At 32.9% G+C, this 15,471-nt stretch overlaps 2 protein-coding genes and 1 pseudogene across 2 annotated transcripts in view; 1 reads left to right on the forward strand and 2 right to left on the reverse strand.

Moving 5' to 3' along the window:
* The window catches only part of LOC125858923 (uncharacterized protein At4g15545), a 954,564-nt gene that overhangs the window by 187,506 nt on the left and 751,587 nt on the right, over positions 1-15,471 (forward strand). The gene's annotated exons all lie outside the window — the stretch shown is intronic.
* Positions 573-7,798, reverse strand: LOC125858914 (LEC14B homolog). The gene is made up of 10 exons (XM_049538686.1): positions 7,599-7,798; positions 6,876-7,294; positions 6,648-6,767; positions 6,185-6,262; positions 4,712-4,894; positions 3,825-3,902; positions 3,252-3,427; positions 2,733-2,891; positions 1,779-1,839; positions 573-1,201 (listed from the first exon to the last, which is right to left on the reverse strand). The coding sequence occupies exons 2-10, from the start codon at positions 7,242-7,244 to the stop codon at positions 1,013-1,015; spliced, it is 1,413 nt and encodes a 470-aa protein (XP_049394643.1). The 5' UTR covers positions 7,245-7,294; positions 7,599-7,798; the 3' UTR covers positions 573-1,012.
* On the reverse strand, positions 13,552-14,565 carry LOC125868802 (magnesium-chelatase subunit ChlH, chloroplastic-like; annotated as a pseudogene).

Consider the following 15,471-nt stretch of genomic DNA (forward strand, 5'->3'; position numbering starts at 1 on the left):
ATAATTTTGTAACACTACATTTATAATATTACAATATTTTTTGTTAAACATGCATCCTATGATGTTCTTTACAAAAATTTCTTTTATTTTGTGATTAATTAAATTAAAATATTATTAATTTATATATGTATGTACTATTTTTTTTTTATAATATTAGTTGAAAGTTATATGTTTATTAACTAATATATTTTCAAGAGGCAATATATAATTTAAATATCTAATTTAATATCATTTATAAAGGCACATATTTGTCAAATATCAATTTTTAGTTTTGATATTTTTGGTGATTAACTTATATTTTGATATTTTTGATGATTAAATTTTAATTTAAAACTTTATCTAACTATTACACTTGTGTAAGTACACTTTTAATCACATTTAGTCAAACAAATAGGTCATCATAATTACTATACTATGAATCACTAGATTGTGTAATTACACTAATTTCAATTATCAAGTGATTTTTCAAACAAACATGTGATATAAATAATTAAAACGATTAAGCACTACCAGTAGACCTGCTAAAGCCTCGAACCACAACGTACTTAGTACTGATGTCACATAGAAATATGTTTTTAGATCCACATTGAAAATCCTCTCTTCTTTTTTTTATTATTATTTGTTGAAATAAATAATACATATATGAAGGTCGATCCCAACTAATTTTGACAAGGAAATATAGTTTGATTGAATGAATATAAACAGTAGTACACTACATGACATACATTCAATGAAACTTTTTACACTAATCTTTCATAAAATTCTCAATGAACGTTCACTTGTAATAGAATCACAACTCCCTTTTTACATAATAGTTAGTGACAAATGCTCAACTAGGCAACCAGTAGGATTTGAACTCGTGACATTCTGACCTATCGCGCCCATTGGACTGTCCCGTTAGGGACAACCAGAGTACACGGCTACATGTCGATATGCAGAAAGAACATGAACAGACCTACTTGAGATTTGGAAATTTCAATCAGTGTGTACTCCAATAGCATCTTTCTGCATGCTAAGATCGCCTCCATTGTCTGGATAGCGGCTTCTTTGGCAATGGGCTTGTATCAGTACCAGAAAACTCCCACTTAGCAATGATACCGTCCCATCCAGAGCTAACGAGCGTAGGGTAGTAAGGGTGCCAGTTACAGTCTCTCACCGGCTCCTGATGGTAATCAAGTTTTGCAACCTGAGCTCCACTCACCTACAAAAGGAATGGACAAGATGCGTGATAGTAATTGGCATCCAAGGTTTTATCAAGTCCCTTGCTTCCAAAACAAATTTAATGTGATATGCGCAAAAGCTACCCCAGACACCACATATCATCAAAAAAAGAAAGATATACGGGATGTGCAGCTTGACCTTCGTATTATATTACATGAAGCATGCCTAGCATTGGAACTTGGAAGCGACTAATATGAAAGGGCATGCTCAAACTTCTTTTTCTCTAATCAACCATCTAATTGAATACATAATATTTTTTCTTAAGCTAATCTTTGACTGTTTAATCATCAAGTTAGAGAAAGGGGAGTTCAAAACCATAGTTCCACCAGTCTCTCAGATTATCAAGCAATCAGTAATTGGCCTTAAACAGATCCAATCACTCAAAGGTGCAGAAACTCCAAACAGAATGCATGTATCCAAGTCCTACAAAGCACTTAGCAGATTGCGAAAAAAGATTCACTAGCTAATGAACCTAATATTGATTTATGACGCAATAAAGTAGGATGTTGAAAAGAAAAAAGAGCAAATCAAATAAGGGTATAAAACTCCAAGCATACCACATCATAGATATAGACAGAAGAATCGCTTGATCCAGTGTAGATGAACTTTTGCCCTGTGCTGCAAATTATAAATTTTGCTGATTAGACGACTGTTCTACAGATGGCATCAAATACCAGAATCAAGGACCATAACGCAACACACTATAGAAACATGAGTCGGAAGGTTAATAGATTCATGAATCATGATAAAACTAGTTAATATTATGAGTGTCTTTGGTTGGTCAAAATGTTTTGGAGAACACTTTCTCTACGAAAATAAGTTCCTTAAAAATGAGGAAAATGAGCTCTCTAATTGAAGTAGGGAAAACAAGTTGCATAAGTCACATTCCAAGTTAATTGTCTCCTCCCCACCCACCAAACACCTCCAACCTCCACCCCTTGACCATCCCACCCCCGAACCCCCACTCATCCCACCCTCATATTGTTTTACTAGATTACATATAAAATAAATGCTCTTGAAATTAAAAAAAAATGTGTACTTACCAAAACTAGAAAATAAGGTACACTTGTTTTCTAGGAGAACATTTTCTGTGGAAAATATTTTCCTTCAAACCAAACACTTAAAGCTGAAGTAATTCCTTGATTTAACTGTTGATTATACCAAACAAATATTGGACATTGGTCTTGTCCCTTAGGTGAGGATATCTCACGAAAAATCCATGAAGTTAAGAAAATCAATTCCACGATTTCTCTCTATTTGTAATCCAATATAAAAATCAATTGGTTCCATAATACAAGCAATAAAACTGATGCCAATTAACTTGGAACATTCAAAAGTCTGGAATTCTTGAGCAGCTGCAAAGAAACAATTATGCTATGCAGAGGCACTAAAAATTCCAAAGCTGACAAACTATACTTATAGAAGCAAGAAAAGTTGGCTAAATATTTTAATCAGAAACATGTATAGCAAAGAAAACTCAACATGTATTAAGAAAGGCATGAACCACCAACCTATGTGCAGGAGAGAAATAACAGCGGATAAGAGTGCGCAAGACTGAGTGGCCTTTATAAGTAGCCAATGACAGGTCATGTGGATTTCTCTTGTTTCTAACATGCTCTGGGTAGTCCATCCATCTGTAATCCCAGTCATAACTTCTAGGCCTTGGGGAGCTATACAAAAGAAAGTAGTCTTATTAGCAGTGTGAATGAGATCTTCTTTGGACTCAAGTGGCAACCATTATAGAACAATTCCAAACAGGCTAAACCAATAAGCCCACTCTCTGCACAACACACTCAAATATTTCTATGTAATGAAGGGTAGAGCAAATTACTCAGGCAATGTAGGCCCTCATGATTCAAATGCACTGATTGGTCATGCACTGAAGCACAAGTGGACAGGGAAAAGAAAATCACTTCAAGGACTAAGTATGCCCATGGGGTGCGGAAAGGAAGATGTGTTGAGGAAAAAGTAGGAAAGGGTGACGGACAACACAAAATGAAGAAAAGAAAACAGGATCAAGTGAGACATACTAATTAATGTTAGAAGACATTTTCCTTATATCCCAGAGTTTGATAGCCTGATCTTTCCCATTTGAGATAAGATATCGGCCATCTCCTCGAGTGTCAACATATGTAATGCCTTCTAGATGTCCAATGAGAACCCCAGCTGCTTGCTCTCTAGTACCAAAACAACGCCTGTCCCAAACCTGAATATAATCAAGAGCCCTTTCTAAGTAAAACAGATAAATACTTGCAAATTCTAAGAAAAGAGACACCATCAGTATTTCGGCGGCCCATGAGAATCCTAATGAATCCTCCAATGCTAGTTAAAAAGGAGCATTTTTTAACAACTTACAAGAATCATTAAGGGGTACGAAGCTGATTTTAGTGATGGTACAAACACCATCGGTAAACAGAACTATAAATGACAAAAGGGTTCCATATGACCAATCTATCTGAATTTTAACAGAGAACAGCATCATGAAATATGCTTCACTAGACAGACATTTTACCAGTCTTGGGTTGGTTAAGTAACAGCAGAAGTAGCCCAGAAAATGGTCATAGGAAATGAATTAAGCCCATCAAAAAGTAGGATAAACTTACCTTACACAGGCTATCATCGCTTCCAGAATATATGAGGTGTCCAGTTTCATCAGCAAAGCATACAGCATTAACATCAGACTGCAATGAAAAATAGCAATCGAATTACAGTATGCTTTTACATCTGTGTAGGGGAATATCTAAGAACCTGAAAGAGTAGCTACAAGATGTCTATTATAGCATGTGATGCATTTAGTATAAAGCATAAGACACCCACTTCACAAGTTCTCGACATCAGATGGCCAAGTTTAATGGATATTTTGGTCAAACTTGTGAATTGAAGTTCTTGAGGAGATAAATAACTTAAAAGTTACTCAGGAACATAGCACAACAAGGTAAAATGCTGTGGTACCAAAATAAGTTCTATTATGATATTCTAGGAAATTCTTCGTTAAAAGAAGCATTTTACTGTATGCATATATTGAGAACATAAATCAACACTAAATCTGCGAGTCAGAAATTCTATGATCATGCTAAAATACTAATGTCCTCTTTCAGGAAAGTGCTAGGGTAAAACTTCCCAGATCAGCAAAAAGAACAGAAAGAAAAGTGACTTGCTAAGGGGAAATGCAACATAAAAGGAAATGTCATGACAATGTATACACAGGTTCTAAGAACCAGCTCTCACTTCAGTGTAATTAACTTTTGTAGGCTCAACTCTTTCCCTCACCAAAAGAAGAGAGATAAGAAATGCTAAATTAGATATAGCACTTATAATATTTAAATCATCTGATGACGGTAACATTATTTCAAGGTACCTAATTCAGGGGCACACCCAAATTCTTTTTAGATTTCATGAGAAGATAAACTTGGAAACTAACATCTAATGAAGATGATACCAAAATGATTGGTTAGCCATATCTGCTATTACTAGAAGAATATCACAATACCGTATGAGCCGGAATTTGGAGACTTAGCCTTTTTGCTTCAAGATCATAAACATATATTGAACTGTCGCTGCTGCCAGCAACAAGTTCTCGCCCATCAGTAGAGAACTTCACAGAGAATATTCCAAATGTATAATTGTCATAATCATAGGTAGGGGAAGAAAATTCCAAGCCTTCATGAATTTCCTGCAGAAAAAGAGGAAATACCAGAAAAATTAACATACACCAAAACTCACGAACTATATGCTTAAAAGTTATGCTGTCATTGTAATGACTTAAACCAAGTTAAGATGGGTGGCCATATCATCAAGGACCAGATGCCCTCCTTAAATTGAACTTTCAGAAAAATGCAGCCAAAGCTCATCTACCTAATTACTATTTACTAAACCCTTTTGTAAAGAAGCTACCCATCCGTAGGAGATCTAAGGAGGGGTACTGGGGTCAGACTTCTGCACAATAGCTTCCCATTAGAAGATCTAAAGAAGAGTCAGATACACACTAGAGCTTCAAACTAATTTGCTTTTGATCACAGATCGGGAGAACTAGTAACAACTACTTTTAAGGCACTAGTTGAAAATTAACTAGAAATTGATCTGAGTATTGCTGAACTGCAAGGTATTAGATACTCTCATCATGTGGTTGATTGATCACTTTCAGCATAAATCCTCTTTTAGAAATAGTGACAAGAATCGAAGTGCCAAGTGAGGTCCAATATTCATGATACCATAACAAAAAGCAAGAATCTTCTGTTGTTTATCCTCCACCACATCATTGATATACATTAGTGTATGCAAAATCCAGAAGGGGTGAAGTAAGAGGGTTCAAAGTATGCATAACCGAAGTATGAAACTGTAGTGTATTTTTTCACTTGTTGGTCTTATGAATGCAAAAGAAAGTTGAAATTTAATACTATCACAGTTAAAAACACCTCTATTACTAAACAAAGTCTTTCGTATACGGCTATCAAAAACCTACATTGACACTTGAGGGCATTGATTATAGATGTTCACTATGACAATCATGGCATACACCATTTCATACCCAATGACTCCCTTAAATAAGACCTCCAATTGTCCCAATGGAAATTATAGTGGCACAATTACTTCCCTATAACGAGGCACAACCTATCACTTCTTGCTGAACCAACTAATATAACAAGATGCACAGGATACATTAAATTAGCATCATCACCTTAATTACCCTAAAAATAAAGGGGACGCAAATGATGTCTGCACTGTTCATGCAGGTCATCAGAAATTATAACAAAATTTCAGATTCTTCATTTGAAAACCAGAATACTGGTAAAAGTTAGTTCCTCTGTATTTGAAATTACAGTCATCCTTTTATCACGAAATTCACAGGAGTACACATTAATGACTTCTATGATATCAACAGGTGATAGAATACTGCAGCAAAGATGCATATCATAAGTCTTCTATCTTTTACATGTTTTGACATATAACAAGTAAAACATACCGTAACATTTGCAACAGACTGTTTCATGCCAGATCCAACATCAACAATATGGACAATGGGTGAAATACTGGAATAAACCTGTGGATCAACACATAAAAACCAACTCAGAATAGTGACAGAAAACCATGGTGTATTAGATGCTATGTTAACCCAATTCAATAAGTTATAGATGAATCACATATTAGGAGCTCGCGATAATGTACTGAAAGAATATTTCATGATGTAACAATGTCACAGACTCTGTTAAAGCAAAACAGAAATAAAGTAGCCAGATTTCTTGGGATGGCGTTCATTTCAATATCTATAAATGGTGTTACGCAAGAAAACCACATCTACAGAGTCAAGAAATACTTAGTATCTTTTAGCTGATTCCTGGAAGCATAAGAACCAACCAAATCCCATTTATAACCACATGGACAAGGACTAATTATGCACAAAGTTGTATTAGTCATCACGAACTTACAAGAAAACGTTGATCAGGAGAAAGCGATGTATCAGTGATTGTCCATCTCAAACTTTTTGCTCTAATATCCTTCTGGATTTTCCAGCCTTGATCAACATTATATATCCTAATATGACTTTCCTGTTTCCAGGAAGAACAATAAGATCATAACACGACAATAGTCATGAAAAATAATAAAAACTCTCTTATGTTTTCCGGAAATAGAAAATTCAGCTACATGGATCAAACCTGAAATCCAGCAACAAAAAGAGAACCATCCGTCGAAAACTGTGAAACATAAGCACAGCTCCTCATTTGGTCAACTACAGAAGGACCATTTGTTGGAAGATACCGGCTCAGAAGATGACAACAATCAGATGACGAAAATCTTCCTCTGCCTGTATAATTCCCTTCTCTAGCAGCCAACAATTTAACAGATGAAACTGGTTCTTTTCCCTTGCCAGGAAGCAGGTGTCTCATTCTTTCATGGGGATTTGACCTAATCTTTGTAAGTTGGGAAATTTCATGATCAAGAACACTTGTTCCACCTCTTTCATCAATAAGTTTCATCCCATCTCCCCTAGCCCTTTCATTCAAGAACCTTCTAGACCTGCTCATTATCTATCTTTGTCACTTCCCCTCAAAGTACCTAACCATGCTACACCAAACTGAAGAACAAATTTTAAGTAAGATGGGGCAGTCAAATCAAAACACTAGCTATCAAAATGAACTGAGGTAATCTGAACAACCCCTTTAGCTTTGAATTCCAAAAGATTGAATCTTTTTCATACAACATACAGAAAGAAATGAAGTGAGGTAATCTGAACAACCCCTTTAGCTTCAAATTCCAAAAGATTGAATCTTTTTCATACAACATACAGAAAAAAGTTCTTAGGATCAAATTAGACAGTTATAGTGAGCAATAGAACATGTAAAGAAGTGAACTGAAATGGGAAAAGAAAAGTTTGATACCTTAGGATTGAGAAGAAGGCGCAGAATCCAAGAAAGTAAATTTTGATTTTGTTGAAATTGCTGACGGTCTGTGTAGCGAATACGTGGAAGTAGAGGGTCTACTCCTGGAAGTTAGAAAATCCGCAACACCTATTGGATTTAGCTAATAGCTGGGGTGTTCTGGTAAGGCCCCTGGTTGGATCACATATAACTTAGAGCAGGTCGGTTTGGTGGTTATTGGTCAAAATTAGAAATTAATTAATTTTTAAATTATACATTTATTAATTTGACTGTTATAGTTTTGATTCGATTTAATTTGATTGTTTGATTATTAATCATACACTAAGATAAAAAAGACAAGGTAGAGAGTAAGAAAAACAAATTAAGTAAATAAAGGATAACCGAAAAACACACCAATTATTTGTTATGGCCCTGCAATCCTTAAAGATGTTTGATTTTTATCCAATAACAAGAAATTGGAATTGACTGTTATTGCTTTTGTTTTAGGGAATATATATACTAATTCTATTTATATACTATCAAATAGTTATGTATTTTATCACTAATTAAGTGTTTCATATCATATATCAAAGAATGAAAATGATACATCTAAATATAGGTATTTTTGCTATCACATACAGTAAAACAGGGAGAGAGGTAAGTGAGAGAGGGAGAGAGGCGAGTGGGATGAGAAGTGAGATGGTCATGTATTCCAAATACATGTGAATCATACTAGATACACATTAGATACATGTATCTAGTGTGACTCACATGTATTTGGGATACCAGATACATAGGAGAGTGACGTGCGTAATGGAGGGAGACGAGCAAAATTTGTCTATGTATCTCAAATACTTGCAAATCCACTTGGATATAGTGCATCCTGAACATATTGCGCTTAATTTTGACTCCATGTATCCTGAGATACATGTATCTGGACGCATCATAATCTGACAAGATTCGTAATATTATTGCAAATTAGAGTGTATCTAAGTAATTAGATCCTAAAATAGTAGAATTTTTGCAAGTTCTTCATTTTTTTTTATTTTTATTGGTTTTGAACTTGGACCTGAATTGGCCTTTTGCTAGATTTTTTGGTTTACGCTTATTAAATAAAGGAAAAATTATCTAATTATACAAATATTCCTACCATATTTACTAATTCTTCCTATAGTTTGAAATGATTACAAATTGTCTCACTAATTAATAATTTCATACCAAATTTCAAGTCAAATACACCTAAATACAAGTAATTTTGCTATCAAATATATTCTAAAGCACATATACACAGAGAGAGAAGTGAGCGAGAGAGGGAGGGAGAGAGGAGAGATGTGAATGAGAGAGTCAATGAATTCAAATACATGTTAATCATGTTTTGACTCCATGTAATCTGGACATGTTTTTAGGAATCGAAATCTTATATAAATGGTAATTTAAAAAAGGGAAAATTGTATATAATAGCAAACTATTAATTCAAATTAAATGTTATAAATATAGTTTGATTTAATTGTACCCCATAGCAAACTATTGTTATTTAACCTCTCTCCTGGTGAATCTCGCTCGCCACTCTCGTTTTTTATACAAACGCAGGTGTATAAAGTGCGTTTGTGTTTGTATAAAGCGAGAGAAAATTGTATACATACATATATTTTCGTTCCCCTCTCTCCCCTCTCCCAGATCTCGCTCGCCACTCTCCCAGATCTCGCTCTCTCACTCGCCTCTCTCACTTTATACAAAAACCGCAAATTGTATAAAATGCGTTTGTGTTTGTATAAAGCAAGAGAAAATTGTATATATACATATATTTTCTTTCCCCTCTCTCTCCTCTCCTAGATCTCACTCGCCACTCTCCCAGATCTCGCTCTCTCACTTCCCTCTCTTTATACAATTGATCTTTTTGTATATGTATACCAAAGCAGATTATACAACTGCTTTCTTTTGTATATGTATAGCGAAACATACATATTTATGTTTGTTATGGAGCGCAATTATGCAAAGTTTGCTATAGCATACAAATATGAATTATGTGTTTGTTATATGTGAAAGTTGCTCTTTAAAAAAGGCACATAATTAGGTCCTAAACTAGTGAGATTTGTGTTATTTCCCATAAAATAAAGTGTAAATAAATTTGAGAAAATTTCATAAACACAATACTATGTGTGCTAATTATTCAATGAAATGATAGTTTCAAGAATTACATCGGGTGATTAGTGTATCTCAGATACATGCACATTAAAAATGATCTGATTTTAGGTAATTAAGATCTTATGTAACTGAAACACATTAAACAAGGAGAAAATTACACCTATAACAATTTTGAAGATTATGTATATTCATGAGTAAAAAATCTAAGTTCTCTTCTATCAAACTTTCGTCACTGTAAAATATCAAATTAAAGTGATTATATATGTGATTCACTTCATGTGCAATTTCTAATTGACATTCTTAATAATAAATCTTTCTATCTATGTTTCATAATTTATATATGTTCCACAATGTCACGTAATTGACATTCTTAATAATAAATATTTCTATCTGTGTTTTCACAATTTATATATGTTCCACAATTTCATGTATCTATTTGTATCCATTAAGTGGTTATATATGTGATTCACTTAATCTATAAAATTCTAATTGACATTATTAACGATGAATCTTTCTACATGTGTTTTCACAATTTATATGTATATCATGTATATAGTGTATATATATTCAACATCAGTTTCATCCATATATCAAGTATCATTTGATGTATTCACTATCAATTGCATCTAGTATATCAAGTATTACTTAGACATATTCAGATCAATTTCATATAGTTCTTTCAAATACATGTATTTGATATGCATCAATACATTTATAAAATAATCATTATACAATGTATCTACGCATAGAGACATAATTAGAAGAAGAAAAGAAATTAGATATATTGATACACATACGCATAAATATTTTCAAGTAATCCTCTTATTGTTAAAATCGTCTTTAGCAATTGATGAACTTGAAATCAAGTTGAAATTAAAACTATATGAATTTTTTTTACTTCAGAAATTAAATCCACCACTTCTCAAGATCTGTTGAGAGTCATTATTCCAATGACTTAAAGAAAAATTCTTAAACTAAACAATTGTTTCTCAAAGGCAGAGTAATTTTAGACTAATTAAAAATAAGAAGTGTGTATCACATGAGCAATCCACTAGGAATTTATTTATTTTAGCATGTGGTTGAGTGGTTATACTAGCGGTGTTTGTTTATTTATATAGTTTTTTCAACAAATTTTGATAAAAACATAATTATAAGATACTTAAAATTGTTTATATATAAAATGTAAATTTCTATCGACTTCTTGATTTCTTTCTTTATAATCAGTTTAGGCCAAATTAAATTAAACTTAAATAAAAATTGGTTATTTGATTAATTTTTAGTATAGATCGATTTTTATTCAAATCGTGAACACCCCTGACTTAAATAATGACTCCTAATTTATTTTTGTTATATTGATTTAAAATAAGTGTTTTGCAAAAAAGTATTATCTTATCCAAATACTTTAAAATAAAGGGGCTCAAAAATCGAATCGACCAATAAATCGAACCGAATTTTTTTTAGTGGTTTGTTGCTATTGGGTTAACGATTTTTTAATGATTTTATAAGAAAATTTTATGGGGTTATCGGTTCGATTTTGGTTTTTTAAGATTGGTTTATTGGGTAAAACGATAACCTATTAAGGCTATAGTAATTTACTACTTTACCCGTACATAAATATTAAATATTTTCTCAATACCTTACTAGTTGCTATCTTTGACCTTTAGTCTTTAATTCACACTTCACGATAACTTTGAGTACACAACTTCACATTATACAAAACATCAATACCTAAATTCAATTTCTCTTAATTCTCTTTGTGTAACTTGTATAGTTCTTTAGTTATTATTGTTTCTATTTTATGAGCATTTTAAAGTTACATTAGTGTCTTGTCACGTTAAATTGTTGGAGAAGTCATATATTTATTTTATAAGCATTTTCTTATTGGTTAAACAAAAAATCGAACCATTAAGGACAAAAATAGATAAAAAAAATCTTATTGGATTGGTTATTGGTTTAGCGTATGTAAAAATCAAAAATTGATACATCGAATTGATAATACATAAAATCGGAACCGAACCGACGAATGCATACCCTTACTTTAAAAGTGCTTAAAAGATATTTTGACTCTAAAACACTTTTTAAAAAAATAAAGGTATAACACATAAATATGGCTCTTTAACTTAGCTTCAACGGACATCTATGTCAGCAAAACACTTAACTTGTATAAAAGTGAATAAGTAAACACACACATCATATGTGGTATAATACACATAAGACACTACATAGGATACAAAATTTTCATGTAGGACGTCATATGAAATGAATACGTTTATTTGTTTAATTTTATACAAACTTAGGTGTCCACTTGTACATATTTAAAGTTGGAGAATATAGATATCAGCTAAAACCAAATTAAGAGAGATACTTATGTATTATAACAAAAATAAATGGCTTAAGCCATTCATATCCCCTTAAAGTTGTCCGCATATTTCATTTAGACACTCCAATTCAACATTTTACCTATTGAACACTTTTACCTATATAAAAATTGTTCCTATTAGACACATTTTGATAATCATAAAAAAAAAAAATGTAAAAAGTGTGTGATGAACTTGCCATGACATGGCAAAATAACTGATTAAAAGAAGCCATATGTCTTTGGGCTACAAAATAATTATAATTTTAAAAAAAAAAAAACTGAAATCTTAAACTAGGTTGCCACCTCCAACTTGCCCCCACTTCATCTTCTTTCCCTTTATAAAAAAAAAAAAAACTTAAATCTCCCAAGTTTTTCTACTTTATTTTTTAATTTATTTTTGTTATTAAGTTTAGATTCGATTCATGTTTGAGTTGATTTGACAGAAAGAAAGATATGTGTGGTGACAATGTTTTTCGATGAACCAACTAAAATTTGTGATTGATTGTTTGAAAGGCCAAGGAGAAAGAAAGATATTGACGACGATAGATTTGAAAAAAAATGAGGTGGTGTCCATGGTGGAAGGTGGGTCGATGGCTGGTGAAAAAGGGGAAGAAGATGATCAGAGAAGGAACGGAAAGGAGAAGTGTGGATATGGTAACGACAAATCTAATTAAAAAAAAGGTGGCGTGTAAAAGAAGAATGATTGTAGCTCGAGAAAGAAGGGGAATGAACTTTAATGGTGGTGACGCCGGTGATTGTGGTGGTGGGAAGGTGGTGGCAACGGTAGCTGAATCAAAGAAGAAGAAGAGATGATAATTTATTATTTTTTAAAAAAGATAAAAGAAAAAATATTTTTGCTAAATGATGTCTTTCACGCTTTTGTCATGGTGTATTACACACATGTTGCCATGTCAATAAATAGGTAAAAATCTCTTAGCGGTCGTTTGGTTTGAATACAAGTTATGCTGAGATTAGTTATACTAGATTAGTTATCCTGACATTATTTCTTATTGATTGTTTGGTTTGTTGTACTAAAAATAATAACCATTACATACTTTCTAAAAATAAGTGGTTTGATTACAAAAATACCCTCTTATTTAGCTTTTTGTATATATATTTTTTTGGTAGAGTTTTAGTTAAAACCAAATTTAACTACTCAATCCATCCAAGATAGAAAATCCACCAGTAACCCATTTTAAAACTAAATCCAACCTATCCATAGAGTCCTTCCATTCTTTTCTTCCTTATCCTATTCAGTCTTTTTACATATGAGAAATTAAAATTGCTTGAAAATAGAGCATAAAGGCAATTGCACCTTTTGAATATATGGAAGCAGTATTTTTCTCATAGAAGTAGAAAGATATCCCAAAAAATGAACAAAAATTACACGAGGGACTATCAAAGGAATTCACATTAGAAATTGTTATGAAGCAGAAAGGATCTTATTATCTTGCAACAGAAACATGCTATAATTAGAGATAATATATTTAGCTATACATTTATCGATCGATTTCTTCAATCTTGTCTTCGACTTCTGAGTACAACTGCTTGAGTTTCTCTATGTTCTCTTCAGAACTATCCCAATATCCACGCCCGCTGGCCTCCAAGAATGTTTGAAGCAACTTCCTAAAAGAATTTAGATTCATGTTCATAAGTATGTTCAACATCTCTTCATCTTTGATCAATGTTGTGTTGGCTTCTTCATACACCCAATTGTCAACTTGGCCTGAAGTTGCACTCCACCCCCCACTGTGTTGGTCAATCGTTTCTCAATCTCACGAACACCCTCGTAGCCAGTGGACATCATGTCTTCATACTACTTGGGGTTCAACAACTTTGTCCTTGCATCCTTACAGTCTCAGACAACGTACGTACCTGAATCATCACATATAGAGGCATTAGACATGAAATAAAACGATCTTTATCAACTTAACGAGTTAACATCTTTCAAGTTTTTTATCAAGTGATAACACTCACCTGAGCATTAGCAGTAGTGGTGTCGGCAATTATGCACTAGGCTTCTTTCTATCCTTCTTGAAGTTCTGAACAAGGTTGATTAGGTCTGAATCGAAGTAGTGACTAACATCTGTGAGTGAAATTTCTGATGAGTCGAGGTTCTGGAACATGGCATCAGCTGTGCTTAGAGCCATCTCAAAAACTTTCCTCTTCTCCATCATGTCATCACCAGGAGCATCACTATCAAATGCACTTACAAAAATATGTTAAGACAACCAATTTTGGTACATATTATGAAGATTTAAGTCATCTATGGCCCCTTAAAGTTGTCCGCATAATTCGTTTAAAAACCTCAACTAAATCTTGTACCTATTGAACACTCGCTGACATGGCAAAAAAGTGGAACACACAAACACTGTAGCGCGTGAAAGGGGCAGTTTTTGGCTAACTTTTTAAAAAATCTCTTTCTTCTTTCTTCTTTAGCCATAACCCTCCAACACCACCCATTTCTGGTGACGTCGCCGCCATCCACCCTTCTTTTCTCTCTCTTTTCTTTAGCTATCTCTTCCTTTCCCTTACCACCATCATTTTCATCTAAAACATTATAACCATCAATGGTTTTTAATATAGTTTTTTTTGGCATTTTTTCACCTTCTTCTTTCTTAACTTAACCACCATTCATCATCATTTATTAAAATTGATTATGCAGATAGCTAATTAGATCTTTGGATCTAATCTTAGGTCGTTTTTTTTTTTGTCAATATGACGACTATGTTGTTTATTGGATAAATTTATTAGATGGAATATATTGAGTTTAATCATGTATGCCAAGTTTAGAGTTCATTTCTCTGTTTTCAAATTTATTTATTTTTAAAAATTATCTGAGAAAGCTAGTGATTTGATCATTTTTTAAACTAGTATAAATTTTTGTTATCTTTCCGAACAAAAGAAAAATCAAATTTAAAAATGGTAGTTTCTGGTGATTTTTTTTTCCAACAAGGTTCGATCTCAACATAAACTTATGTCAATGTAATCCAACAATAAACATGCACATTAATTAATTAAAATTGATAGTTAAAAAAACAAAGAGTTCTTCAAATCCAAGAAATATCAATTATGTAATTCAAAAAAATATTTCAGATAACACCATTTTTTCCAGCCATTGTGATAGAAATTCGTAATTTTTCGGCGAAACATTATTCATGTTCCTCGTACAAAAACAAAATGGAGAGAAGAAGATTACAATTGAAAAATAGATTGAGGGAGGAATTGTGTGTTGGGTATGTTACAGTTTGGAACTGGAGAGAAAAATGAGGGCTCGCAAGTTAGTTTTGAAGCTTCACTAGATGGACCTGATTCTGATGCAACAGTTACAGGCGACTTTAGACATACTTTCAACTGATGCAGAGAAACAGGGGCACCAACATGATATAC

This window comes from Solanum stenotomum, chromosome 1 (genome assembly GCF_019186545.1).
Source record: "Solanum stenotomum isolate F172 chromosome 1, ASM1918654v1, whole genome shotgun sequence".
In the NCBI taxonomy this organism is placed as follows: Eukaryota; Viridiplantae; Streptophyta; class Magnoliopsida; order Solanales; family Solanaceae; genus Solanum; species Solanum stenotomum.